Source organism: Aythya ferina, assembly GCF_964211825.1.
Source record: "Aythya ferina genome assembly, chromosome: 27".
Classification (NCBI taxonomy): Eukaryota; Metazoa; Chordata; class Aves; order Anseriformes; family Anatidae; genus Aythya; species Aythya ferina.
Window position 1 is genome coordinate 5,399,181 of NC_140310.1, and position 24,472 is coordinate 5,423,652.

Here is a 24,472-nt window from a genome sequence, read left to right on the forward strand (position 1 = left end):
TTACAGAAGAGTTTACAACAAATAATATTTCTCCATACAAAGGCAAAATAAAACTTTTCAAGTAACAGCGCCCTGGCTCTGCCGTGCCGGGGAGGGACGGGGACGCGCGCCCCCACCAAGGCACCGCCGGGCAGCTCCGCGGGCTGGGCACCGGCACCGGCACCGCCGGGCAGGGCAGGGCCCGGTGAGGGGGTGCCCGGCACCAGGACGCTCCCCGCGGCGCCGGTAAGGCACAGGAGGGCATGGCCCGGGAGCGGGGGCTGCCCGGGAGCGGGGGCCGTGCTGTGCCAGCGCCCCGGTGTCGGGGGGCAGCACCCGCACGGCGCCGGGGGGCTGCAGCCGGCCCAGCAGCGCCGGAGACCCCGGGAGCCAGGGGGGAGGAAAGGCCATTTACACCATGACAACGTGCTCCCAAAAGGCATCGACACATCATTATTACTGTTTAATACAACCCCATATAAAACTGAAGCAGCAGCAGCAATTCTTATTGAGGGACCTAAACTGAAATAGGTTTAGAACATAATTTAAAAAAATAAAAACAGCAAAAGTAGCAAAATATATGATTTTTTTTTTTTTTTATAGCAACTGATATCTACCAGCCACTAGTACCTTACTACCAAACTGGTATATCTCTGGTAACAACCCTTTTAAAAAGACATGTAAATATATATTCATATTTATACATATTTTTAGCTATGTACACAGGACTTTTGTTCCCAGCACCGGCCGTCGGCTGCCTCTGCCGCCGGTGCTGAGCAGACGCCCGCGCTGGGTCCCCCCTCCGAGGTCCTGGGGGTTTGGTCACCGGGGGCAGCCTGACAGCACCGCGCACCCGAGGGCCGTGCCGTGGGACCCCTGCGTGGTCGGGGATCACCTCCCTGGGCTCCCCGTTTCCCCCCGGGACACCACGTCCCAGCAGGGCGCCGGCCCCCGAGGAGGATTTGGGCTTAACCAAGTGGAGAGATCGAAGCGCAGAGCTCACGGAGGAGGTGAAAGGAAAGGAAACACCCGACACCCAAAACACCGAGCGAAGCCTTCGGGCTGCAGAGTTCACAGCGGAGGCGGCAGGAGGAGCTGGCAGGAGACGTGGGTGGTTCTGGTGGTGGTTCTGGTGCCGGGATGCTGCGGCCGTGCCTCCGAGGCCCCTCTCGCAGCTCGGCACGGCCGGGCCCCGCGGCGGCACCCCCCCGGCACCGCGGCACCCGCGGGCGTCCGGTCCCTCGCTGGCCGTGCCAGCCTCAGTGTCGCTTCAGTCCGCCGTTGGTGTGCTGGGGGGGGTACTTGGGAAGGCACGGCTCGTCCGGCAGAGGGTCGTGAGAAAACACAGAGTCCTCCCCCGAGGAGCAGGTGGAGCTGCGGGTGTCCGGGAAGCCGGGCGAGTACTGGTCCAGCGGCACCGAGAGGTCCAGGTACTCCTGCAAGGGACGGGGCTCAGGTGGGGACGGCGCAGCCCCGGGGGGGGGTCCCGGATGGGGTGGGCGCACGGGGGGTCCCCTACCTGGTTGGAGGTCATGGCCACGATCCTGTCCAGGTCCTCCACCAGCTGCTTGAAGGTGGGGCGCTGCGAGGGGACGGCGTGCCAGCAGTCCCGCATCATCATGTACCTGGGGGGGGGCCAAGGGGCGAGAGCTGAGCCGGGTCCCGCGGGCGCACGGGGAGCTCTGCGCCGTGGGCCGGCACCGTCAGCCAGCAGAGGTGGGATTTGGGGGATTTTGTGCTGTTCTGTGCTCATCTCCTGTGTGGGAGGAAGGGAATGCCCCCGCTGTGGGCACGGGGAAGGACACGGGGCTGTTTTGGTAGGACCTAACCTAAACTCGGCTAGTCCCTGCTCTGGGGTCATTCTGGGATTCACTCCTGCTGAGCGGTACCAGGGGAAGATGTTGATTATTGCAAACAGATTGAGCTGATGTTTTCGCGGGGCCGGGAACTGCTGGAAAAGTAACTCTGAACATCTGCCTTCCCCGGCGTGCACCTGCCTGCGCTCCGGGACGGGAGCACGAGGTTTGCCTGAGGTCTGCACGGGGTGCACTGGGGGGAGCGGCACCGGCCACCCCCTGTCCCCCAGCCCGGCGCGGCACTCACAGCTCGTTGGTGCAATTGCTGGGCTTGTCCATCCTGTGGCCTTCCTTCAGCAGCTTGAAGAGCTCCTCCACCGGCACGCCGGGGTACGGCGAGCCGCCCAGCGTGAAAATCTCCCAGAGCAGCACGCCGAAGGACCACCTGCCGGGTGGGCACAGCCTCAGCCCGCTGCGCCCAGCGGGGGCCGCACCGGAGAGCTCCGGGTGCGTGCCCAGAAATCGGGTTGTTTGGTGCCGGGCCGTGCCCCGGGTACTCACACATCGCTCTGATGAGTGTATATGCGGTCGAACAGGGCCTCCGGGGCCATCCACTTCACTGGCAGGCGACCCTGGGGAGAAGCAAATCCCCCGTCAGCGCCGAGCCCCAAGGCAGCCTGAGGATCCGGAGGGGATCACTGGGAACCTGGCGGCACGGACTGGGCTCTCTGAGCACTGCCCCCCCCTTCCATAAAGCCCCTCGCCGTGGCACTCACGTTTGTCGTCTTCTTGTAGTAATCGATGTGGTGGATGTCACGGGCCAGCCCGAAGTCAGCGATCTTCATCACGTTGTCCTCGGTCACCAGGACGTTCCTGGCCGCCAGGTCCCTGTGGATGCACTGGGCAGAGCGCGGGGCCGTGAGCCGGTCCCGAAACCCCATCACCCCCCCACCCCATGGCAAAGGGGGCTCACGGCCCCTTCCCACAGCCCGGCCACCGGGGTCCCCCTGTCTGGGACTCAGCGGGGGGGCTCTCACCTTCTTGGAGGCCAGGTACTCCATGCCCCGCGCCACCTGGTAGGCGCAGGACACCAGGTCCTTGAAGGAGAGCTGCTCCTCGGGGACGCGGGCGGGGTTGTAGCAGTACTCCATGCCGGGGGGGCGCCGCGCCTGCAGGTACTCGCGCAGGTTGCCCTTGCTGGCGTACTCCACGATGACATAGAGGGGACCTGGGGGCAGCGGGGTCGGGCGGCGCTCAGCGGGACCCCAGCCCCTGCTCAGCCCCCGGGGGCTGTCCTCGTCCCCCCATGGAAGCCGGGACGCCCCCTCCCCGCCCTCGCGCTCACCGTCCTGCGTGCAGGCCCCCAGCAGGTTGATGATGTTCTTGTGCTTGCCGATCATCTTCATCATCTCCATCTCAGAGATGAGGTCGGACAAATCCTTCTCCGTGGCGTCGGCTGCAGCAGCAGAGGCGCCGGTCGGGGCGGGGGCCAGGCTGGGGTCCCCCCCACACCGTGCTCCCCCGGCCCCAGGCGCCGTGCAGGGCCCCCCCCCCCCCGGCTCCCAGCACCACTTACACTTGAGCATCTTCACGGCCACTTTGGTGACGCGGTTTGGCTTGTCCTTGTCGAGGCCGATGGCCTCGGCCAGCACCACCTGCCCGAAGCACCCTTCTCCCAGGGGCTTGCCCAGGATCAGCCTGCCGGGAGGACGGACAGACAGACGGCCTGAGGCCGGGGGAAGGACAGCGGGACGGCGCCCGGCCCCGCACCCACCCCGCAGTCGCCCTCACCTGTCCCGGGGCAGCTCCCAGCGCGGGTCCTCGGGGAGCTCGTACTCGGAGACGCCGGCCAGCATGGGGGTGCCGCTGGAGGAGAGGCGCGAGGGCCGCACCAGCATCACGCCCGAGTTCATGGAGGAGCTGGAGTCGGCCGACACCTGCAGCGGGGCCGTGGGTTACCTTCTCGTGGTGCCTGGGGCCGCGGCCGGCCGCCCCCGCCGGGGGGAAGGCGCTGACCGGGGCCCTTCGCCCCCCCCAGGCCCTGCCCGGATCCCCAACGCTGTCTGCGGGCACGGGGCCCCTGCAGCGCTGCTTCCAGTCGGAGCGCGACTAAATCATTTTTAATTAATTTCCTGCTTGCTGATACCACGAAATGCACAGCCTGGGGGTCCTCCCGTCTCCTCGGTGGGTACAACAGGCTCTTCTGCCCCAACACTGGGTGGCCATAAATCCTTCTGGCCCTCCGCACTACGGTCCCCACCCCGCACCATGCCGTGGGTGAGGGGTGGCCCTGGTTCCCCCCCACCCTAACCCAGGGAAAAGGCGAGCCTCTGGGGGAGCAGTAGGTGCAAACAAACCCCCTCTCTACTTTCTGTTACCTGTCTGCGCAGGGGGATGCTCTTGGCCAGCTTGTGCACGGCCAGCTGGCTGTTGAAGTCCGTCTTCTTGGTGGTGCTCTTCATCTTGTAGATGATGACGGTCACCACCATGCAGGAGATGAGGAAGGCTCCCGTGCAGTAGATGATGATCTCCAGGTAGAGGGGGGACGTCATCATGGCCGGCGTGTCCTCGATAGCTGGGTCGGCACGGGGAGGGCGTTAGCAGGAGCCCACCCCGAGGTGCTGGGGAGACCCCGGCCCCAATCCTCGCTCGGGGTCAGCCCTGCCTGGGGCGCAGCGGGGAGCGGGGAGGCTGTGGGGAGGCTGCACGGGGACCCCTGGGCCGTGCGCTGCATCCGTAGGCAGGCACCCGGGGTGGGGGGAGGCAGGATGGGGCCTTGGGATGGGTTAAATGAGAGGTGTGAAGTGGGGGCACGGTGCCTGTCCCCGCTCCGTATGGGGTGGGGTGGTGCTGGTGGCACCGCACAGCTGAGCTCACCCATGGGTGTGTGTGGGGGATGCCCCCTGCATCGCCCCGCAGGGTCCCTGCCCCGCTGCTGAGCTGTGGGCATCCCCCAGGGATACGGCGGGGTGGAGGGGGCCATGCAGCACTGCCAGCTCTGGGGGGGTCCGGGCGTTACTGGGAACACTGGGGCAGCTCAAGCGGAGCAGCCAGAAGCGCCGCCAGCAGCAGCAGCCTGCCGGGACCCCAGGCTGCTGGGGAGGGGTCCCAGCCCCGCGTGCCGTGGTGCAGACCCCGTGCTGGTGGCTGCCGGTGGCACAGGAGGGAGCAGTGCCAGGAGTGGCTCAGGGCAGCTGCATCTGCACAGTTCGGGGCAGCCACAAACCACAATCAGCAGTGGGGGAGCTGCTGTACCCCCCCCTGCAGCACCCCCGACCTGACCCCCAGAGAACAGAGCCTCAGAGAGAGGCGAAGAGCGGAAACCTCCTGTCCCTGCAGCCACCACCTCCGAGCACGCCAAGCGGCGGCTGATAACGGGGAAAGTTTTTGGCTGGCAAGCGAGGAGCAGGCAGCACCCCAAAAAACTTTCCCTGGCTGCTGTTATCAGCCGTGGGGCCGGGCAGCATCGATGGGCAGGAGCAGCATCGATGCGCCCGGAGCGCAGCACAGCGACAGCCCCGGTGCGCTCCCACCCCGCGGGGCAAGGCCAGCTCCTCGGGGGCACATGGAGCCGGGCAGCACCCCCAGCCCCCCCAGAGCCCCCCGCTGCCGGTGTGTGCCCGGGATGCTGGCCTGGCCCCGGGTCCAACCCGGGTTAAAAGCAGCCGGGTATGCATTGCTGGGGGGGGGAGGGCTGCGCGCCCCTTCCCTACCCGCCGGGGAAGCGCCCTGCCCCGGGCCGCAATGCATACGACGCGTGGAAACGAGGGAGGAAAGGGACAGGAAAAGGAGTATATACCTTCGAGAACTGTCAACCATGCAGAGTGATGGGAGATCCCAATAGAATTACCCGCCAAACATGTATACTCCCCAGCATCCTCAAAAGAGACATTCCTTAAGTGAAGGACTTCCATTTCTTTGTCTGTCGTGTTAACGCCAGCCGTCTAGAAGGAAAAATGGAAGCAAAAAACGGAGAAGCAAACGACATGAGATCTTCTGGGAAGCGGGCCAGAGAGGAGGGAGCTCAGTCTCATTTGCCAGACCCCCGGGAGCAGACAGAGACCACTGCAGCCCTGTTACAGAGACCCTCAGGATGACCACTCATCCAGCGGCCCTACGGAGATGCCGGTTAAAAACCCTTCACCAAACTGAGTGTCCTGCCCATCTGAACATGCTGGCAATGGGCTACATGGAAAAATAGAGCTCAGGGAGAGCCGGCCGGCTGAGCCTCAGGACGTGGGGGGCACGAGGACGGAGACAGGAGGGAGGGCAGGAGGCAGGGCAGGGACAGCGGCACACACCCGGCACGGCTCCGGTGGCTGCGCAGTGGGGTGGGAAGCACACGGAGGGGGGGGAGGACAGAGCACAGAACCTAGCCGGCCTCGCTGGGTATTTTTCCATGGCTTTTTGCACCAGAAATACAGCAGAAACAAGAGAGCCCAGAGTTTTGTTCTCCACCGCTGGGGACGGACTGTCCAAGGAAGCCTCCCACTGGGCGTCCTTCCGATTACCTTTCGCCAGAGGTCTGGTGACAGTGAGCCACGCAGACTGGTTGGCCTCGCCAATATAATTGGAAACCTTACAAACATACTCCCCGCTCTCCGCCTCTGTCACATTATACAGGGTCAGCACCTCCGCATCAGAGCTATTAATTCCCGAGTGCTGGAACAGACCAACAACAGAGGAGTCACATCGACGGCGTCAAAACTCGCGGCGCCCGCAGCGTCGGCGCCCGCTCCGCCGGCACGGCGAGGGGGGGGCTGCCCCCAGCCGGCACCACCGCGGGCAGCAGGGCTCGGGGGGCACAGTGGGGGCAGCAGCAGGCGAGGGACCGCAGCGCTGCTCCCTGCTGCATCGCCTCCAGGGGCATGGGAAGGGACAGCCGCGTGCCCTGGGGTCCAGGTGAGGATGGGGAGAGGCGAGCCCCCCGGGGTGCTGGGTGGTTGGTGCACGGAGGGTGCTGCTCCTGCCTGGATGGAGCAGGGCGCAGCCATCCGCCCCCGTGCTGGCTGCCAGGGCCCCCCCAGCCCCACGGCGTGCACCTTTGGGGCACCACAAGGCTTAACGCCCCCCCTGCACGCTGCCCTCCCTGCCCCCTGCCCACCTCCCACCCCCGGAGCGCAGCACACAGGGCTGGGGGCGGCTCTGGGGCTCCGGCAGCCTCGGTGCCACCCGGAGGGGTCCCCGGCTCCGTGGGACCCCCGGTTGTGCCCAGGGGGACCCTGCAGGGAGCTGGGCTGGGGCAGCCCGGGGTGCGGCTTTACCTTCAGGATCTGCACGTAGGGCAAGTTGTCGGGGCCGATCTTGCTGCCGTTGACCTCGATGTGCTTCAGCCACTGGATGTGGGGCTGGGGGTCGCTGTAGACCTTGCAGACAAACTCCACGTTGCTGCCCAGGGCCACCGTCTTGTTGGCAGGGAGCCCTGCCTGCAGGATGGGCCGGTGCGGGGAGCGCTCTGCAGGGGCCGGAGGGACGGGGCCACCTCACCACGGGGCACCCCGTGTGGGGACCCCACTTGGGGAGGGGGGGCCGTGACTCCCCTGTGCCCGGGGGTCTCCTCCCGCAGCCCCAGGCCCGGGGACAGGTGACGTCCCGGGAGGTGACACCCCGGTGCGGGGACTTGGCTACCTATTGGGGGGTCAGAGGTCAAACAAACCTAACGAGGGCCCCGGCCGTTAACAAAGCGGCTGCCACTGTGGTGAGTCAGCATTAACAAACCCCTTTGTTCACCTCGCTGACTGTTCCCTTCAGTTTGCTCAGTGTAATCAAATTAAATCACATTTTTAATGGTTCATTTACTGGCATTTAGAGCAGCTCCACATGTGGAACTGCTCAGACCAGCCTTCCCAGCTGGGAATTATGGCTAATAAGGCGATTAGAAAAAGTTTCTGTCTGGTCTATGAAATTATTTCCACCACAATTAAAAACCCCCAGAACGGTTCGGGGTGATCCTTCTGCCTCGCCTGCTCTGCACCAGGGGGCATCCCGCGCCTCCCCTCCCCGTGTCCCTGTCCCGTGCTGGGGACAGGCGGCTGGCCGGGCTCGGGAACGGTTTGGGAGCAGCGCCTGGCCCAGCAGAGCCCACCGGTGGCACCGCTGGCGTTGCCCCCCCAGCGCCATCCTCACCCACGACATCCAGCTGGTAGGTGTGGTTGATGCTCCCGTATTTGTTCTCCACGATGCAGGTGTAGTTGCCCTTATCGGACGGCACCACCGAGTCCATGATGATGCTCCAGGTGGCGTAGCGGACCTGGGGGCAGGGGGGGGATGGCGTTAGGTGCGAGGCGCCGGGCGCACGCATCAGGCCCGGCTCAGCCCCCCGGCACGACATAAATCTGGGTCTGAGGTCACCTTTCCCCTCTCCTGCAGAGGGGCCGTAATTGCTCCCAGCTGTGCCGGGCCGGGCTCGCCGCGGAGCCCAGCGGCAGATGCTGTGAGCTGAGCGCACCGGGCATGGGGACGCCCGCCCCAAGGGAACAGAGCGGCTTTGTTCTGCCCCATGGGGGTCAGCGGGCAGGGCACAGCGCATCCCGGGGAGTCCTGGGTGCTGCTGACCGAGCATTTTTCCTCCCGGCCCGTCCCCGGGTGGCTCTGCAGGGCTGCGAGCGCTCCCAGGTCCCCCCTGGCCATGGGGCGCAGGGACGAGCCCCCTGCACCCATCCCCTGCCGCTCCTGGGCTCCGGCTGCTTCTGCCCCACACCAGGCTGCCATGTTCCTCCCTCCCAGCTGGGACCTGGTGATGCCCTCAGCCCAGCACTTCGGCCCCAGCAGCCACCCCGGGCACTGTGCCATCACCTTCCAGCTGAGCTGCCTTGCACAGACAGGGACCTGCTGCCCTGGGGTGCAGCGCTGAGCCCCTGCATCCCCCCCCCTCTCCCATTTCCCCTCCCCAGCCCCATGGGAAGCTGCCTTCACAGGCTATGCCTGGCACCCTGAGCTGCAGCCCAGCTCCAAAACCAAACGGAGCAACCAGAGGCTGCCAGAGCAGCAGCCCCCATGGAATAGCGAAGGGATGGAGAGGGGACGGGGCCCCCCGGCTGCTGGGGGGTGCCGGGGCTGGAGGTGGCCCTGGGTGCAGGAGGAGCACCCGGGGCGGATGCTCCGCGGGGGGATTAGCGCGGCCAAGGCTGGCTGGTTTCGTCCTTCCCCCTCCCCCAAAGGTTGATGCTGGTGCAAACATGACCCAGAAGCAGGTCACTGCCGTGGGGCTGTTCTGCAACAGGAATGTCAGGGGGCCCATCTGCCCCTCTGGAGGCCCGGGGCTGCGCGAACAGGCGGCTCGGTGCCTCTTAAGCTGCAGAGCCCATTCACTTCCCCCTCCTCCCCGCGCCGCCCCAGAGCGAGCCCCCAGCCCGGCCCCTCGAGGTGCTCGCGGAGCCCGGACCCGTCGGGATGGAGCCTGGGCAGCCGCACAAACACCCACCCGTGGGTGCTGCCCCAGCCCGTACCTTGTATCCCCCGATGCGGTGGTCGGGCTTGAACTCCTTGCCGTTCTTCAGCCAGCGCAGCGTGGGGTTGGGCGTCCCGCCCGACGGGCACTTGAACTTCACCGTCTTGGCGGCGGGGACGGCGTGGAGCTTCTTCTCCATCTTCTCGGGATAGGTCCAGTAGGGAGCTACGGCCTCTGGGGAGCCAGAGCGGTGGGCTCAGCGCGGTGGGCACAGGGCACCGGGCAAACGGCGGGGGTTTGGGCACAGCAGCAGCCTCCCCATCACAACCTGGTGCTGGTGTTCCCCAGGGCACTGGGGGCTTCCCCACCGAGCCCTTGCTGACACCAGGCGCCATGGGCTGCAGCAGGGCCCTGCCCTCCCTCTCCTGCCCACCCTCTCCTGGGTCCCTGCGTGATGCCCACGTGTGTGCCCGGCTTCCCCTGGCCCCCACCCCAAAGCTCAGGGCAGAGGGAGGAAGGGTCAGGGCAGCCTGGGGGCAAACCCCTCCAGCAGACGTACGGTTCGGCTTGGTGTTATCAGCCTCCTTCTCCTCTGAGGAGGAATCGTCTTCGTCGTCGTCATCCTCCGCGGAGGGGAGCGCGTCTGCAAGAGAAGAGACGCCCGGCTGAGCGTGCGCCCACCGACCTGCCCTTCCTCCTGCACGGGACCCGACACCAGGGCAGCACCGAGGCACAGCGGGGAGCTGCGAGGCTCCTGGTGGCACGGCCAGCGGGGTCCCGGCTAGCAGCACCTGCTGTCCAAGCACAGTTTGCCCCCCGAGGCTGATTTTGGGCTCAGGAAGGCAGCGCCCCATGCTGCGCCCCCAGGCACCGTGCCTGGTGCCACCAATCCATCCAGGGGGCAGCTGAGCCCCCAAGGCTCAGCCGACGCCTCCCGACCCGCAGCGTTCACCTCCAGCATCGTGCCTCAACACCACCAAAGCGAACCTCGGCCCGAGCCCAGCGTGTGCTCGATGTGGCAGCGGGACGTGCGGCCCTGCCAGCCCATGCAGACAAACACACGTGTTCCCACACATGCACCCCGTGGGCTCGCAGGGGCAGCGGGGGCGTCGGACACCATCCGTGCTCCCCCCTGGGAGCCTCAGCCTCCCCCTGCCCCGCGGGGCCGGCAGCAACACCCGGCGGTGCTGGCCCTTGAGCAGAGCTCTCCGTGCACCACCATCCTCATCAGCCCGTGCCCTGCGGGCGCGACAACCCCGGCTGCCCTCCGGGCACGGTGGGGAGCCCTCGCACCGCGTCCCCAGCTCCTCAGCCGGGCTCCGTGGCCGTGCCACGCGTGGGGAGCGCGGTGCCACCGGGGTCGGAGCGGGGCCGGGACCCTCGGGCAGCGCCACTGCCGAACAAACCTGCGCGTGGCGGCGAGCATGCAAACGCCTGCGCACGGGCACCTCCGCTCCTCGCTCCGCCTGGGCTGCCCCTTCCCTGCGCCGCTACGAACCTGAGACGTTCACGGAGAAGTAGGTGGTCTCGCTCCCCGAGGGGCTGTTGGTCATGCAGGCATAGAGCCCCGAGTCCTCGGGCACAGCGTCCCTGACCTCTACCTCCTCCCCGGTAATGCGCGTCCGGTTGTTCTCGGCCAGCTGGACGCCGTCTCGCACCCAGTTGATGCTCTGGACGTCATCCCGCAGCCGGCAGCGCAGCTGGAGGAGGTCCCCGGGGTGGGCCGAGTAGGACTCCACTTCGATTTTCGCTTTGGGCAGAACTGGAGGAGTTAGGGGAGAGAGGGAGAGAAGGGAAAAAAAAAAAAAAAAAAAAAAAGAAGGAGAAAAGAACTAGAGACAAAAGGACACCAAGCTGCTGAGGGGCTGTGTTAATCAGGCAACATGCGCTGCTGGGACGCTGCCGCTGGCCCTGGGGCCGGCTGTCCCCGAGCGCGGCCACGCAGCCCGCGGGGCGCGGGGGAAGCAGAGGCAGAGGCTGAAAGCGGCCGAAGCAGCACCAAGCGCCTGGCCCCATGGCACGGCGAGGCGGCAGCCGGGGAGCTGAGAACCACCGAGCACCCTCGGGCTCTGCCTGGCCCCGTCCCTCGAGGAGGGAGCGTGCTGGGGCAGGGGTCTAAAACGGGGGAGAAATGGGCAACCTGGGACAAACCCCGGTGGCTCTGCCCCGCTGCTGCTCATGGGTCCCGGGGTGCCCCCTGCCCAGGAGGGGTCTCAGCCAGCGAAGCGGGCCCCGGGGTCCCCATGCTGCAGGGACCCCCGCCCCGGTCAGAGCACCTCGGGGAAGGGCAGAAGCCCGGGTCAATTAGGGGGGCAGCAGGCGGGGTGCGAGGCTCAGCGAGAGCAGCAGCGCTGGGAAAGCTCAGCCCAGGGGAGCTCCGGCCAAGGAGGGCCAGCGGGGTGCTCCTCGCTTGTAGCTGTCCTGAGATGTTCGTGCCAGCAGCACAAAAATCCTGCCCGTCCATCCTGGTGCTACGCGGGCTGCTCCCTCCTGTCCCTGGTGTCGCAGACGGGGCCGTGTCCCCCAGCACTGCCCTCGCCCGGCGGTGCCGCTGCACAAAGCCGTTGGTCCCCAGGTGCTGGGCTCGGCGCAGATGTCCGGGTTTCAAACAGTCTCGTCCAGTTTCCTGGCCCAAGGAAGGGCTCAGCCAGGTGCAGCTCTGGCTTTCCTCCCAGTGCCAGCACCACCGGTTTTCTTGCAGATCTCTGTCACTATTTATTTCCACAGGCACCGACGTTCAGGGTGGGTGCAGCCGCGTTCCTACAGCATCTTCCCGGTCCTCGCCGCTCTCTGGGCAGTGGCCGGCTGGCTTCAGGCTGGCTGAGAGCAAAAGCCGTCCCCTTCCACTCGCTCCAGCTCAGCACAGAGCCTTTTCACAAGGCAGCCCCAGAGCAAATCCTCGGGAACACCTCCTGCATGTGCCAAGGTTCAGAACAGCTTCCAGAGGTCCCTTCCAACTGTGACCGTGCATTGATCCCGGGATTCCCTCGTAGCAGCCCCTGGGGCTGCCTGGCTGCCAGCACCCCGGCAGAAGGACGTGCCAAAACCTTCCTGGGCCAGCCCAGCAGGTGCCCATCGCCCCGACGGGGAGGCTCTGCCCCGCTCTGCTCCCTCCTGCTGCTGCAAACGAGGTTTGGGGCTTCCAGCGCCTCGCTCAGCGAGCCCGGCTCCGCGCTCTGCCTCCTGGCCTTGCACATCTGAGAGGCTGCAGGGGAAAACCCTCTAGGAACAGCTTGGGAGCTTCTCTCGTGTGCTGAGCACCTAAATGAAAGCAGCTTGCTGGGGAAGAGTTCAGCGCTTTCCTCGACGGCGAGAGGGCCAAAAGCCAGGCTCCAGGTCTAGCAGCGGGAAGGTGGAGGCTGCCGGAGCCCTGTGGCTGGTGGGGGACGAGCCTTGCTTTCCCCATCCCGTTTTCCCCGTGTTTCCCTCCCGCAGCCACACAGGACGGGCACTCCTTGCAGCTCTGATTTGTGTTTCAAAGGATTAGTCACAGGCAGCCCCCAGCACACACAATGCAGCAGCTCTGCCCCGGCTGTGTCCGAGCACGGCACAACACCACCCCCCTGCCCGTCCTGCCCCGTTCCCTTCCCAAACACAGCAGGGTCAGCCAGCAAAAAACAGCCACGAGAACCCAAAACAAAACCGGGAGCAGCAGCCAGAGCTCTGTCCCTCGTTTCATGCCCTCCAGCACCCGCTTTGGGCTCGGGTCTGAACTCCTGCAGCCCCCAAACACCTCCCGGCCGGACCCACGGATGGGTTTGTGGGGAGAAAAGCCCTTTGGAGGCGGGGAGAGCTTGGAGACCCCCACCTGCTGCTGGGGCTTGGGGGGCTCACGGGGGTGGCCCTGCGAGCCCGGGGCTGCTTTGCAGCAGCAGGGGTGTGATGGACGGGGCGCTGCCCCGGCGGAGAGGGGAGGCAGAGGGCAAGGCAGGATCCTGCCCTTCGGTAACCCAAAGCACATCTCTGGCACTCGGGGAGGAGGCGGAAAACGCGGCATGGTGGGAACGGCCTGAAAATGAATTCACAGCCTAATGAGCATGTCCAGGTTAGCTCCCCCCCGGGCAGCAGCGGGACAATGAGGCTGCCGGGGCGGCCCTGGCAGGCGGACAGCACCGCAGCCCTCAGGGACAGCCCGGCTGGCACCGCCACGGCCCCTGCAGAAACACGGCCACGCTCCGGGCAGCGCGGTGCCCGGCAGCACAGTGCCCTCGGCAGGGCTCGTCTTGCCCCCACCTACGTTAATTAGGGGGAGCCCGTTTGATCGCTGGGCTCCATCAGCCGGAGACGTCTCTTTCAGACGTTTTTCTGTAACTTACACCCAGCCAGCAGGTGCAGCTTCTCCGGAGAGCCGCCGGCTGCTCCAAGCAGGGTGCGAGCAAACCCGAAGCAAGCCCCGGCAGCGAAAGCTCAATCGGCCGGACAAACGCTTGGCTCTGCTCTTGCCCAGCCCGTCCCGTTGCTGCTTGGCAAGGGAGCCAAGCGCAGGAAGCAGAGCATGGTGCTGCCCGCCCAGCCCTCACGGGGTGCACCGGGGGTGCTGCTCCTGCTGGGGGCTCCATGCCTGCACCCCTGTGAAAAGGGGTCCGGCTCCCTCTGTCCCCCTTGTCTGCCAGCTGCTCTGCACGGGGAGGAGAAACACCCACCCAAAATATGAATAAGGTGTAAGAGAACAAATGCAAACTCCCTGCAAGGCTTCCCTGCTGCCCCCTGGGGCCCTGGTACCCGTGTACCTGCCATCCCAGCACTGCGTTGCCCCTCTCCCATCCTACACCTGCCCCATGTGGCCGTGGGACTCTTGCAGGCAGCACTGCAGGGAAGAGGAGGAATTTGGGTCCCCAGGGATGCCAAGGAGCCCCCAGAGCAGCTCCAGGAGTGGGCATGCTCTGCAGGGCTGAGGATGGGACCTTCAGCTGAGGTTCTGGTTGTGGTGTTTCTTTTTGCTGTGTGTTTTAAGGGAAAACTGCCAGCTCCAGCATCACTGCACCGGCCTGGAGAAGCCAGCACAACGCACGTTAAATCTGGCACACTCGAACTCTCCACCATGCCCTTTTCAACCTCAATTCTTCAGCCTGGGGAGGAATCCTGAGCTTCCTGGTGCAGAGGGGGCTGGGGGAGGCCCACCACACCCCATCCAGCAGGGGAAGGGAGCGCTCACAGCCCGGGAGGGGCCCCCACGTCCCACGCAAGGAGGAATGACCCTGGCCCCGGAGGAACGCGCCTTCGCCTCGAAATGAGCCCGGGACGGTTTTGTTGCCTTGTCCCAGCTTTGAAATGGAAGCGAGCCAGATGGAGAGTGTCACCGGCTTCCTACAACTGCCACCGCTCCCCCAGGCATGGCCCCTGCTGCGGCCGGGGCCGGGGCCGCCGGGGTGGCTCCGATTAACCTTTCCCCCTGCTCCCAGCGCAGCCCGGCCGCTCGCCCGCCCTCCTTCCCCCCCCAACCCCGAAGGATTTTGCATGCAAATGGCCCCGCGCCAGGGCCGGGCCGTCAGAATGGAGAAGTTCTGCATTCAGCCCTGACAAAACCGCGCGGACCGCTGTGTTTGCCAGAGCGAGCGCAATAAAGCGGCCAACAAAGCGGCGCAGGAACAATCCGGGCTGAATGGCCGCGAGCAGCGGGTCCGGCCGCCGGTTGCCCTGGAAACCCCACCAGGGCTCACTGAAGGTATTTCCTGAAGAAAAAGCACACACATGCCCCACAGCTCTGCTAATCCCAACAGGAAGCGCTTACCGGGACGTGGGGATTGGCTTCTTTCTTATTTAAAAAGTGCCTCTCCCGGCTCGCCCCCGCAGCTGCCCCTGGGCGCGCACGGAGGTGGCCAAGTGGCCCCCGCAGCATCCCCTGGGCCGGGGGTCCCGTCACCCCTGCCCTGGGGTCCCACCACCTCTGCCTGGGGATCGGGGAGATGCCGCAGGGCAGACGCAGAACCACGACCGGGTTCTTCTCCGGGGCCTTGCCCCGTGCCCTCTCCCACCCGGCTCTCCAGCAGCAGAGGCGAATTGCTGCAGCCCCGGGCAGGGTGCGTGGCTGAGCCAGCACTGAAACGCAGCAGTGTGAGGTGCAGCAGCATGACATGGAGCAGTGTTTCAGTACCGGGCATGCCAGCAGCTTGCAATGTCTCCAGGGTGAATGCTCACCTGTGCCCTGGACACCCCGGGAGCCGAGCAGCCTGCGGGGTGGCAGCTTGGGGCAGCCGGGGGTCCCACATGTCCCCAGGGACCCACACACATGCCTGTGGCTTTTTGCAATAAGCATGGGGTTTGCCAGGGCCCCCACTCCTCTCCCCCAGAGCTGTAGGATCCTTGCACACCCCAGGCACAACATGACCCCACAGGAGCAGCAGCCAGCCCCACGCACATGGGGAAGGCACGGGGCAGCTCCGCAGCCCAGGCTCCGGCCGAGCGCTGCTGCCTTTCCCAAAGACTCATATTTCTTTCTTTTTTTTTTTTTTCCCTCCTCAATTAAGGGCTGGAGTGACAGCATCCGAGTGGAAAGGCGGGAGGCGGGGAACAATGCCTGCTCGACAGGCTGGGAGGGGAAGGGAGCAGCGTGATGCCCCAGCGGACACGGCCGTGCCCCGGGGACAGAGCGGCTGCAGCAATGGGGGGCCAGGGCAGACAGACCCCCCCGGCCGGTGGGATCACGGGTGCAGGTGGGGGCTGCCGGGCCCCCCAGGCTCCAGTAACAATCCTGGGCTGCCACCATCAGCAGAGGTGCAGGTTTCTGAGCCCCCACAGCTCTGCCCCTTTGGGTCCAGAGCAAGCCCCCCGGGACGAGGCGGCCACAACAAAGCCCTGCAACTGGGAGGGGGGATAAGCCTGCAGCCAGCTGGGCCAGCATCTGTGCTGGGAAATGGGGCACCAGGGGACTGGGAAGGGGGCTTGGAGCTCCCCAGGGGACTGGGAAAGGGGCTCAAAGCTGCTGGGGGGCTGCAGCCCCTGGCTCTGTCCCTGCCCACGGGGCTCCCCTTCCCTGCACCTTGCCCCCGATCACCCTTCCCAGTGGGGACGGGATGCGTCCCCCCAAAGGCATCTGCTGCAGCTCTCAGGGATCGGAGCACCCCAAAATGTTCTGCTCCCCAAACGGGCCCAGCAGCACCCGGCTCCCCGCGGGGACGTGCTCGGGCGCTTCGTGCTGCCGGCGTCCCCTGCACGCAGGGATGAGGCAGACCCGGGGCGGTGGAAAAGCCCCGACAGCGGCGAGGACAATAGCAGACAAGGAGAGAGGGGGAAAAAAAAAATCCCCTCTGCAATTTTCTGCAGGTTTCTGTTTAACCTGAAGACAAAGACTGGCTTTGTGAGGCGGGGAGATGGAGGTTGCTCATGGAAATTTCTTGGCTTTTTCCCTTAACTTTTTTTTTTTTTTTACCACCTCCAAATTTAGGCAACTATAAAATGCAGTAAGTGCCCATTAATATTTTATTTGCTGCAGATTTTTCAATCACGGCAGTGAGTCCCTGACAAAGGCAGGGTTTTCCGAGCCCCCTCCCCAGGCCACGAGGAGGAGGCGGGCCGGCGGTTTGAAATCCCCCTCTGCAGCCAAGGCAGGGGCCGCTCGCCCTGCGCGAGCGAGCGCGGGGGATTACTCGCTCCCCGGGAAGGGAGCTTAGCCGCCTCAAAACCAGGAGTAAACTGAAACCCCATAAACATCCAGAACAAAGTCCGGAAAAGCTGCTGCCTCCGCCATGGAGGGGACGGGAGCGCGGCCGCAGCCACCGCCGGGCGATGCTCACGGGGACGATGCGGGGAAGGACGGCGCAGCAGCCCCGGGGTGGGATGCAGGCACCCCACACACAGCCCCCACGGGACCCCAAACCCCGTGGGGTCGGACCCGGAGCCTTCCCTCGCAGGTGAAGCTCCGGGTGGTGCTGAGGGTCCCGGCCCGGGCCCGGCCCTTTCCCTCCCGGCCCGGCGCGGAGGCGCGTGTCAGGCTGGAACATTTCGTTCCCGGGAGCCAGCTCCGGAGCCAAAGGGCCGGGCTCTGCCCCAGCCGGGCTCCTGCTGTGGCACTAATTGGGCCGCCCTGCTGGGAGCCGTGCTGGGGAGCGCTCCCAGTTATTGTCGGCCCTGCCATGGGGCTGGCGAGGGCCCAGCTCCCTCCTCTCCTCCACCAGCAGCACCATTGGCCCGATGCTGCTCCCTCCGGGGCTCCCCGGGGCTCCCCAAACCCAGCTCGGCTCACACCAGCCTTCAGCCCGAGCACCCGGGCAGCTTTCCCCGGAGCCCAGGGAGCTGCTGTGCACCCACACAGCCCCGAGCCGCCCGCCCAGAGCCACCGCTCCCCCAGGCGCTGCCGGGAAACCTCTTCCAGGAGAAGCAACCTCCCGAGCAAAACATGTTTACTGCTGTCAGCTGCGTTATTTACAAAAACAGGCGGCGAACGTGCCAGTGGAAAAACCTCAGGGAAGGTCGCTGGTGAGCGATGCTCTGCCCAGGCACCGCTCGGGGGTGGCAGCAGCCTGCAGCCCCCCGGGGACCCGCACAGCTCCAGAGAGCGCAGCGGCCGCATCCATCACGGGGTCCTGCTGCCCCCGACCCTGGACACTGCCTGCCCCCAGTGCAGTTGGCTCAGGGACCCCAGCCGAAGCAGGGTTTGCTCTCTGTTGTGCCCGCTGCCATGGGGTGAGTGCTCTTGTCCCAAGCCACCAAGGGAGCACCGCTGCTGTTCCTGGGCAGCCCCGCATCCATGCGCATTTTGGGGTTTGGGTGGGAGGAGCGGGGAAGGAGGAGCGAGCCTTAAAAAGAAAAGCCGTACCCCACAGCCCAGACATTCTCGGGTAATTAAAACCAAAAGGCAGCCAGTCAGAAGTCCCGGGCGGCGGTGGCTGGTCTGTTTATTCTCTGCCTCACCAAGGGAAGGCCGGGCTTTGAAATGCTATCGCGTCCTCCCTGCGCGGGGCCGGCCCTCTCTGGGGCCCGGTGACCCTCGGAGCCCCATCCACCGTGTCTCAAGGTGCCACCAGGGCCCGGGGCTTTGCGGGGCCGTAGGAGCGAGTTCCTGCAGCCCCTGGCCACAACCCTGCTGCTTTTGGAGAGGGCAGCCTGAGCTCCCAGCCTCTGCCAGGTCTTCAGGGGCTGCATCCTCCTCCAAACCCTTGTTTGGCTTCGCCACCGTTTCCCTCCTGGTTTGTAACACCCATGGGTGATGCTGGAAGCGTGCACAGGCTTTTCACGCCCCCGCACCTCGCTCTTTGCAGGCGATGCTCACCACGGCCCTCCTGGCACCAGCCCGTGGCCCCAGGGCACCCGGTGGCCACACGTGGCAGCGGTCGTGCCCCCGCACACGCTGCGGCTCCGCGGGCAGCAGCCCCGCACTGGCCCTCAGCCCAGCCTCTGCCTCTTGTGCAAGGCAGGGGAGAGATAGCGGCTATCTTATCACCCCGCGAGGAACACAAAGAAGGAGCCGGCGCGGCGGCTGTGCTCGCCTTACCTTGGTCGGGCAGGGTGGGGGCCGGCCTGGCAGCAGAGAGCGCGGCTGTGACCAGCACAGCCCAAAGGATGAGGCACCTCCAGGTCAACATCCCACTGCTGCGGCTACTGCTCGGCGACTGGGCTCCGCAGCTCCCACTCCATGGGGGCCCCGGGTGGCTCGGCCGGCGGGGGCACTGGGGGGGTCTCCGCCGGGCCGTCGGCCGCTGCAAGCTGCGGAGGAGGAAAGCAGAGTCAGGACAGGGCGCGGAGCAGCCCCACGCCACGCGGCCCCTTCCCCTTTGTGCCCCTTTGGCAGCCCCCACCAACAGCCCCACGGACACCGTGCTGGGACGTGCTCGCCACAGCAAGTGACACCCTTTGTGTCCCCAGCCCATCAGGGGAGACCTTCAGAGCCACCCCAACCCCCTGCAGCCTCCAGCAACCCAGATCGGCAGATTTAGGTTTTTCTGAAAAACACAACCAAAAAACCGAACGTGCTGATGTGCTGAGAGCAAACTTGCTGGCAAAGCAGCCCCGAGTAAAGCAGAATTTCCCAGAACGGTGGGGGAAATTGTCAAAGGCTGTTTAAAAGAGGGGAGGGTTCTGCTCGACTCCCTTCCTTCTCCTTCACATAGTTGGCACCAGAAAGGCAAGTCTAATACAGATCGAAATGCTGTAAAATTTTTGCAACAACAACAAAAAAAATCTCCCTTTACTCTAGCCAGATCTCCAGGACTTGGCAGAAGCCTTTCAGCTTTCTTTAACTCTGCCCACATGCAGAACGGAGAAGCCTCAAGATCCGAACGTCCTGTGGGCCCGGAGAGGTGTTCCTCTGGAAGCCAGGCCACCTCTCTCCTGCACACGCATGCCTGCAGGCATGACTTTTGCAAATGCCTGCCTGCCTCTCCTCCTTGTTTGCACTGCACCTTCTGCTACAAGCACCCCAGGCAGCTCCCAGACCATGCCGAGCCCAGGGACGCAGCAGGCGCCGGTGTGGTTAACCCAAGCTGGGTGCCCCCAAAGCCATTTCGGGGTGTCAGCGCTGCAGGGAGGTGAGGCACATTGCGCACTGATGCCCCCAAACAGGAGGGGTCTCGCTGCACACCTCCTGCTGGGCAAGTCCCACGTACCCGGACCAAATCACGGTGTTACCTGTGCCACCACACACCCTTGGCACGGCACAAACCCCACAAACCCCAGCCCCTCCACCTCCCACAGAGCTCCCTCCGCTGAGGAACCCTTCCAGGTGGCCGCTGTGCCGGAGCCGAAGGGATGTGGCCTCCTCCACCCGCGTCCCTCCTGCCCTCTGTCCTTCCCTCGGCCACGTGGGAAGAAGCAGGAGCAAACCCTGCTTGGGGCGTGCAGCTGGAGCCAGAGCCCGGACGCCCTCGGCTGTCCCCAGCCAGCCGCCTGCTTCCCCGGGGAGCCGCGCGCGAGGCCCCGCGCTCCATCCTCCACAACATCTGCGACGCCGCAAAGCCTCTGACCGAGGTCCCGACACCAGCAGCCAGTAATTGCTCCCCCGGGCTTTACCGCAGGGCTCGCGCACGAGCTCCCTGCCCCGGTAATTGCATAACCCCAGCCCGGCTGCGCTGGCCGGGGCGGCGGTGCCGGGCGCTCCGGGAGCAGGCGCGTGGGGACGGCACCGAGCCCTGTATCCGGGCCACCGCTCCCCTTCCCAAAGCGTCGCCTCTCCCAGGGGCAGGCAGCTGCCCCTGCCGTCCCCAAAAGACCCACGTTGAACACTGGGTGCTGCCTGGGGGGCTCAAACAGAGCTCCAGCAGGTTTGGGGGCTCCAGCTGCCCCTTCCTCACCAGCGCTGGAGCGTTTGGGACCCCAAATATTGACAGGAGGCCGGGCAGGGAGGAGCAGCACGCAGCAAATGCCGGCATTATCTCCCAGCCCCGGCGCTCCCGGGCGCCAGGCAGCGCGCTTCAGAGCCGTGATTGAGTGTTAGCGATTTATCAGGGCTTGGAAGGGGGAGGTGGAAAAAAAAAGTCGTCGGTGTTTCTGGAAATTATTTTCTGTCTCTGAGCGGTTTTGTTTATCGACAGCACATGCTCCCCGGAACATGCCCTAATGCGCAGCGTCTGCGTGGGCCCCCGGGCGGCTTGGTGCCGAGGGGCGGGCGGGGGGCGCGCTGCACCTCGGTGAGCGGCAGTTCCTGACAAGTGAGTCAGTGCTGGCTCGGTGCACAGCGAAGCCCTTCCTTCGCCAGATCCACCTCGGAGCGGGCCCGGCCGGCTGATTCAGGGGCTCGGCAGCAGCCTCTCGGCCTTTTTCCACTGCTCACGGGTCTCCCAGCGGCCAGGAGCTGCCCCACGGCGGGGAGAATCCCGGGGGGAACGGGGAGGGAGCCGCGTGCCAGGACGCGGGGAGCGGGGGCTCAGCTCCGTGCTTGGCTCCCAGCAGAGGCAGGCGGCAGCTACGGCCCAGCTGGAGAGCAGAGGAGCAGGACAGGGACCTGCCCTGCACGTGGGGACAAAGCGGGGGCTCCCCCAGCTTCCCCTCGGCCACAGACTGGGGACACTGGGGAGCAGCGAGGAGCTGGTGCCGGTGGAAGGGGAGCCGGGGGCCCTGTGCGAGGAGCCGGGGCAGTGGAGAGGGCTCCTACCTGCGCAGACAAAGGCATGGCTCTGCTCCGTGTTTGTACAGCTTTTATATAAATCCCAACAGGAAACCGCTTGCTCGGAAGGGCTGCAGCCCAGGCAGGGAGGGTCCCTGGCTCCTTCCAGGCACAAGCCTCGGAGAGCATCTGCCCCGCTCCCGCACGGCCCCAGCACGCTGCAATTTGGTGCTTGGGGTGGATTCGAGCAACTAAAAATGGAAGCAGCGAGAGGAACCAGGGCTAAGTGCCCCTTAGAGACCTGCCTGCCGAGGCTGCAATTACAGCTGGCCATTACACCCACGGAGCTATTTAGGAGCGCCGGCAGGAACACCCCCGTGCCCGCCTACCCCGCGCCCCAGCCCAGCCTTTGCACACCCGCGTGCCCCGGGGAGCAGCCCCGTGCAACCTGCCGCATCTGCTGTCCTCAGTGCGACCGGGGGCCAGACCTTCGCCCTCTGCTCTCCCACGCCGTGAGTCAGGCTGAGCTGTCGGCACGCACGCAGCACAGGCAGGGCCCTTCCCCTGCCGGTCAGCGGCTCCGATGAGCGTTTCTGAGCTGAGTGTGGCGGGGAAGCCCCTTCCCGGCGCGTGGCTCATCCCTGGGAACGCATCCAAGGTGCCAGAAGCAGGAGCGTGGCCGCTCGGCTGGGGCACCCTGGGGTGGGAGCAGGGCTGGGGGCTCCCAAAACTCCCCGAGCTCGCCCCCCAGGAGCAGGCTGCATGTGCCCAGCCACAAAGAAGACAGACTGATATTTTTCTCCAAGCCCCAGCGCAAGCAGCCCCTCCGAGCTCCCTTGGGACAGAAGGGCACGGCAAAGGCAAAGCTCCCCGGGGGACACAGAGAACCTTCCCCTCACCCAGCACTCCTTGCCCCGGCCTCAGGTCGGGAACCAAGTATTTGCTGAAATAAAAAGCAAACACAACTGCAAATGTAACTACAGGGAAAAACTGTAATGCTTAAAGCAGACGCATGCTTGGAAAAATAAATATCCAACTGTGCAGCACACATACAGCGTTAACCCTTCCCAGCCACACGCATTACAGCCTGCCAGGAGTGTCTCTAGCGCCGAGTTCCCCGTGAGCAGGGGTCTGGCACATGGGGCAGGAAGGATGGGGAAAGGCCCAGCCTCACCCCCAGATCTCTGTAAAACCGGCTCAGGTTTAGCAGCATCCCCAAACCCAGGGCCCCATACCTCAGGGCTCAGTTTTCAGATCTGCAGAGCATCCATCAGCACCCGAAAACCTCCCCGGGCTGGTCCCGCTGCCTGCTGTGCTGAGGAGAGCTCCAGGATGAGGACCCCAGGACGCAGCCGCAGCCTCTGGAGGAGGCAGGGGCCGGTTACCCTGCCCGACAGGCGGCTGGGGCTGGATGGGGCTTCCCTGCACGCAGCTCCTCCCAGGAAAGCTGCTGGGAGCGGAAGGACACGCGCTTCTCCGGCAGACGTATCCCCTACTGCTCACATTTGCCTTCATCCCCAGAAGCAGGAGGTCCCCGACGGGGAGAAAGCCAAATTGCGGGCGAGCATCTGCGATCCAGCCCGGGCCTGGAGAGCGCAGCACCGGGGAGAAACCAGCTGGGGCTGCAGGCAAAGCAGCTCCCAGTTCAGTTTACATTTTCGGGCAGATAAATAAACAGGGAGCTCCAGTTTGCCCCCGAAAGTGACCTGGGCTCCTGCCCAGCACAGCTGGAGCAGCCAGGTGCCTCGCACACTGCGAAGCCCCGCGCCCGGCGCCGCTCCTGCCCTCAGCCCGCCGGGGCAAGGACTGTGCTCGTTTGTTTTAATCCTCTCTGAGCAACACAAGAAGGCAACAGTGCACGCCAGCCACCGCAGAGATTAGGGGAGGAAGTGCTCCCGTGCGGGGAAAATGGCTGCTAGCCAGAGAGGTGTGCGGGGTCCGCGCCCCTGCTCCCGCAGCACCCCCGGGCTGGGCAGGGTCACTGCCGCCCACAGCCCCGCTCCTCGGCACCAATTTGGGGAGCTGGGAGGCACCCCGAGACCTCCAGCAAGAGCAAACCGCTGCCTCCGCCTGCTCACAGCCGGACACGAATCCCAATTTCACTCCATCTGGGACCCCGACAAACCAGCAAGCTCCGAATCCGTCCGTTCTACCAACGCCAGCAGTTTCACCGAGGGGAGAGCCGCAGCGTGAAGGTTTAAACATTCACCGCAGGGCAGCCGCGGCGGCCAGCCGCAGCACGCGAGGCACGGCGCAGTTATCCAACAACCCGGCGCAGGGGGGAAATCGCGAGGCGGCTTCGGCGCTGCTCGGCGGAACCTGAACGCGTCGGGAACGGGCACGCAGCCCCCGGCCCCCGGCCCCGCTCCCCGTGCCCTGGCCGGGCTGTGCCAGCCCCATCCAGCACCGGCTGTGCCCGGGGGGCTGCGGGCACCCGGCAGGTAACGGCACCGCCGCGCTCCCCGAGCCTCCGCCACGCGCCTCCGGGAGCGACCCCCGGGCAGGAATTTGGGTGGAGGGCGCGGCGAGCCCCCCAGCTCCGAGCCCCCCAGCTCCCCTGGAGGGGCTCACGGGCACACCGAGGCGGCACAAAGCCAAAGCGCGGATTTGGAGCTCCTCCGTGCGCGGCTTCTCCCGAAACGCCCCGACACCTCGCGCCCCAGGCGAAACAAAACCCAGCTCCTCTCCCACCTCTCCCACCTCCTCCCGGGGGCCGCCGGGCTCCCCCCTCGCGAACTTTTGGCGGACGGGGCCCGGGAAGCGCCGCCGAGCCCGGCACGGAGCCTGCGGGGAGCAGGGGGGGGTCCCGGCGCCCAGCTCCGGCCCCAGCAGCGGGCGCCGAGCGGCGGCGAAGCGGAGCCCCCCCCGCGCACGGGCACCGGACACGCAAGCGAGAGCTCGGCCGCCGCTCGCCGAGCCCCCCCCGGTGCCCCGAGCCGGGGTCCCCGTCGAGCCGCCCGGCGGCGGGCGAGGAGCGCGGCGGAGGGGCCGCGGTCCCGATCGCCCCCCCCCCAGGCACAAAGCGAGGTCCCGCCGCCCCGCTCCCCCTCCCGCCCCCTCCGCGCTGCCGGTGCCGGTGCGCGCCCCCGCGAACTCACCGGAGCCCCTCGGGGCGGCGGCGGCGGCGCGGTGCCCGCCGCTCCCGGGAACAATGGAGGGGAGCCCCGGCCGGGGCGAGAGGCGCAGCCCCGCCGCCGCCGCGCTCACAGCGGCCGCCCCATGGCGGGGCCGGCCCCGAGGTGGCGGCGGGAGGCGCTCCCGGGAGCCGCGGCCGCCCCGACGGCCGCCCCTTGGCGCTGCGCTGCCGCTGCCGCCGCGTCCCCGCCGTGC

The 24,472-nt window shown here is 66.0% G+C and overlaps 1 protein-coding gene across 2 annotated transcripts; it reads right to left on the minus strand.

Moving 5' to 3' along the window:
• Positions 1-429: 429 nt before the first annotated feature.
• On the minus strand, positions 430-24,467 carry FGFR1 (fibroblast growth factor receptor 1). 2 transcript variants are annotated; one of them, XM_084499579.1, is made up of 18 exons: positions 24,241-24,467; positions 18,596-18,807; positions 10,664-10,927; positions 9,725-9,808; positions 9,224-9,399; positions 7,902-8,025; positions 7,040-7,230; positions 5,575-5,719; positions 4,154-4,350; positions 3,567-3,712; positions 3,352-3,473; positions 3,121-3,231; positions 2,813-3,003; positions 2,552-2,674; positions 2,337-2,407; positions 2,083-2,220; positions 1,499-1,604; positions 430-1,415 (listed from the first exon to the last, which is right to left on the minus strand). In XM_084499579.1, exons 2-18 carry the CDS (start codon positions 18,684-18,686, stop codon positions 1,239-1,241), a joined length of 2,457 nt encoding a protein of 818 aa, XP_084355705.1. In that variant the 5' UTR covers positions 18,687-18,807; positions 24,241-24,467; the 3' UTR covers positions 430-1,238. The 2 variants fall into 2 exon arrangements, with proteins under 2 accessions (XP_084355705.1, XP_084355706.1); XM_084499580.1 differs by lacking the exon at positions 10,664-10,927 and having other exon boundaries at positions 24,241-24,466.
• Positions 24,468-24,472: the final 5 nt, after the last annotated feature.

Bases quoted from the DNA above. Each gene is read 5' to 3' on its own strand.
- FGFR1 (XM_084499579.1), bottom strand. From the start codon at position 18,686: ATGTTGACCTGGAGGTGCCTCATCCTTTGGGCTGTGCTGGTCACAGCC. The intron at 4,351-5,574 runs GTATATACTCCT...GTGCCGACCCAG, and splicing joins ATGGTTGACAGTTCTCGAAG to CTATCGAGGACACGCCGGCC. The intron at 3,474-3,566 runs GTGAGGGCGACT...TCCTCCCGGCAG, and splicing joins TGGGAGCTGCCCCGGGACAG to GCTGATCCTGGGCAAGCCCC.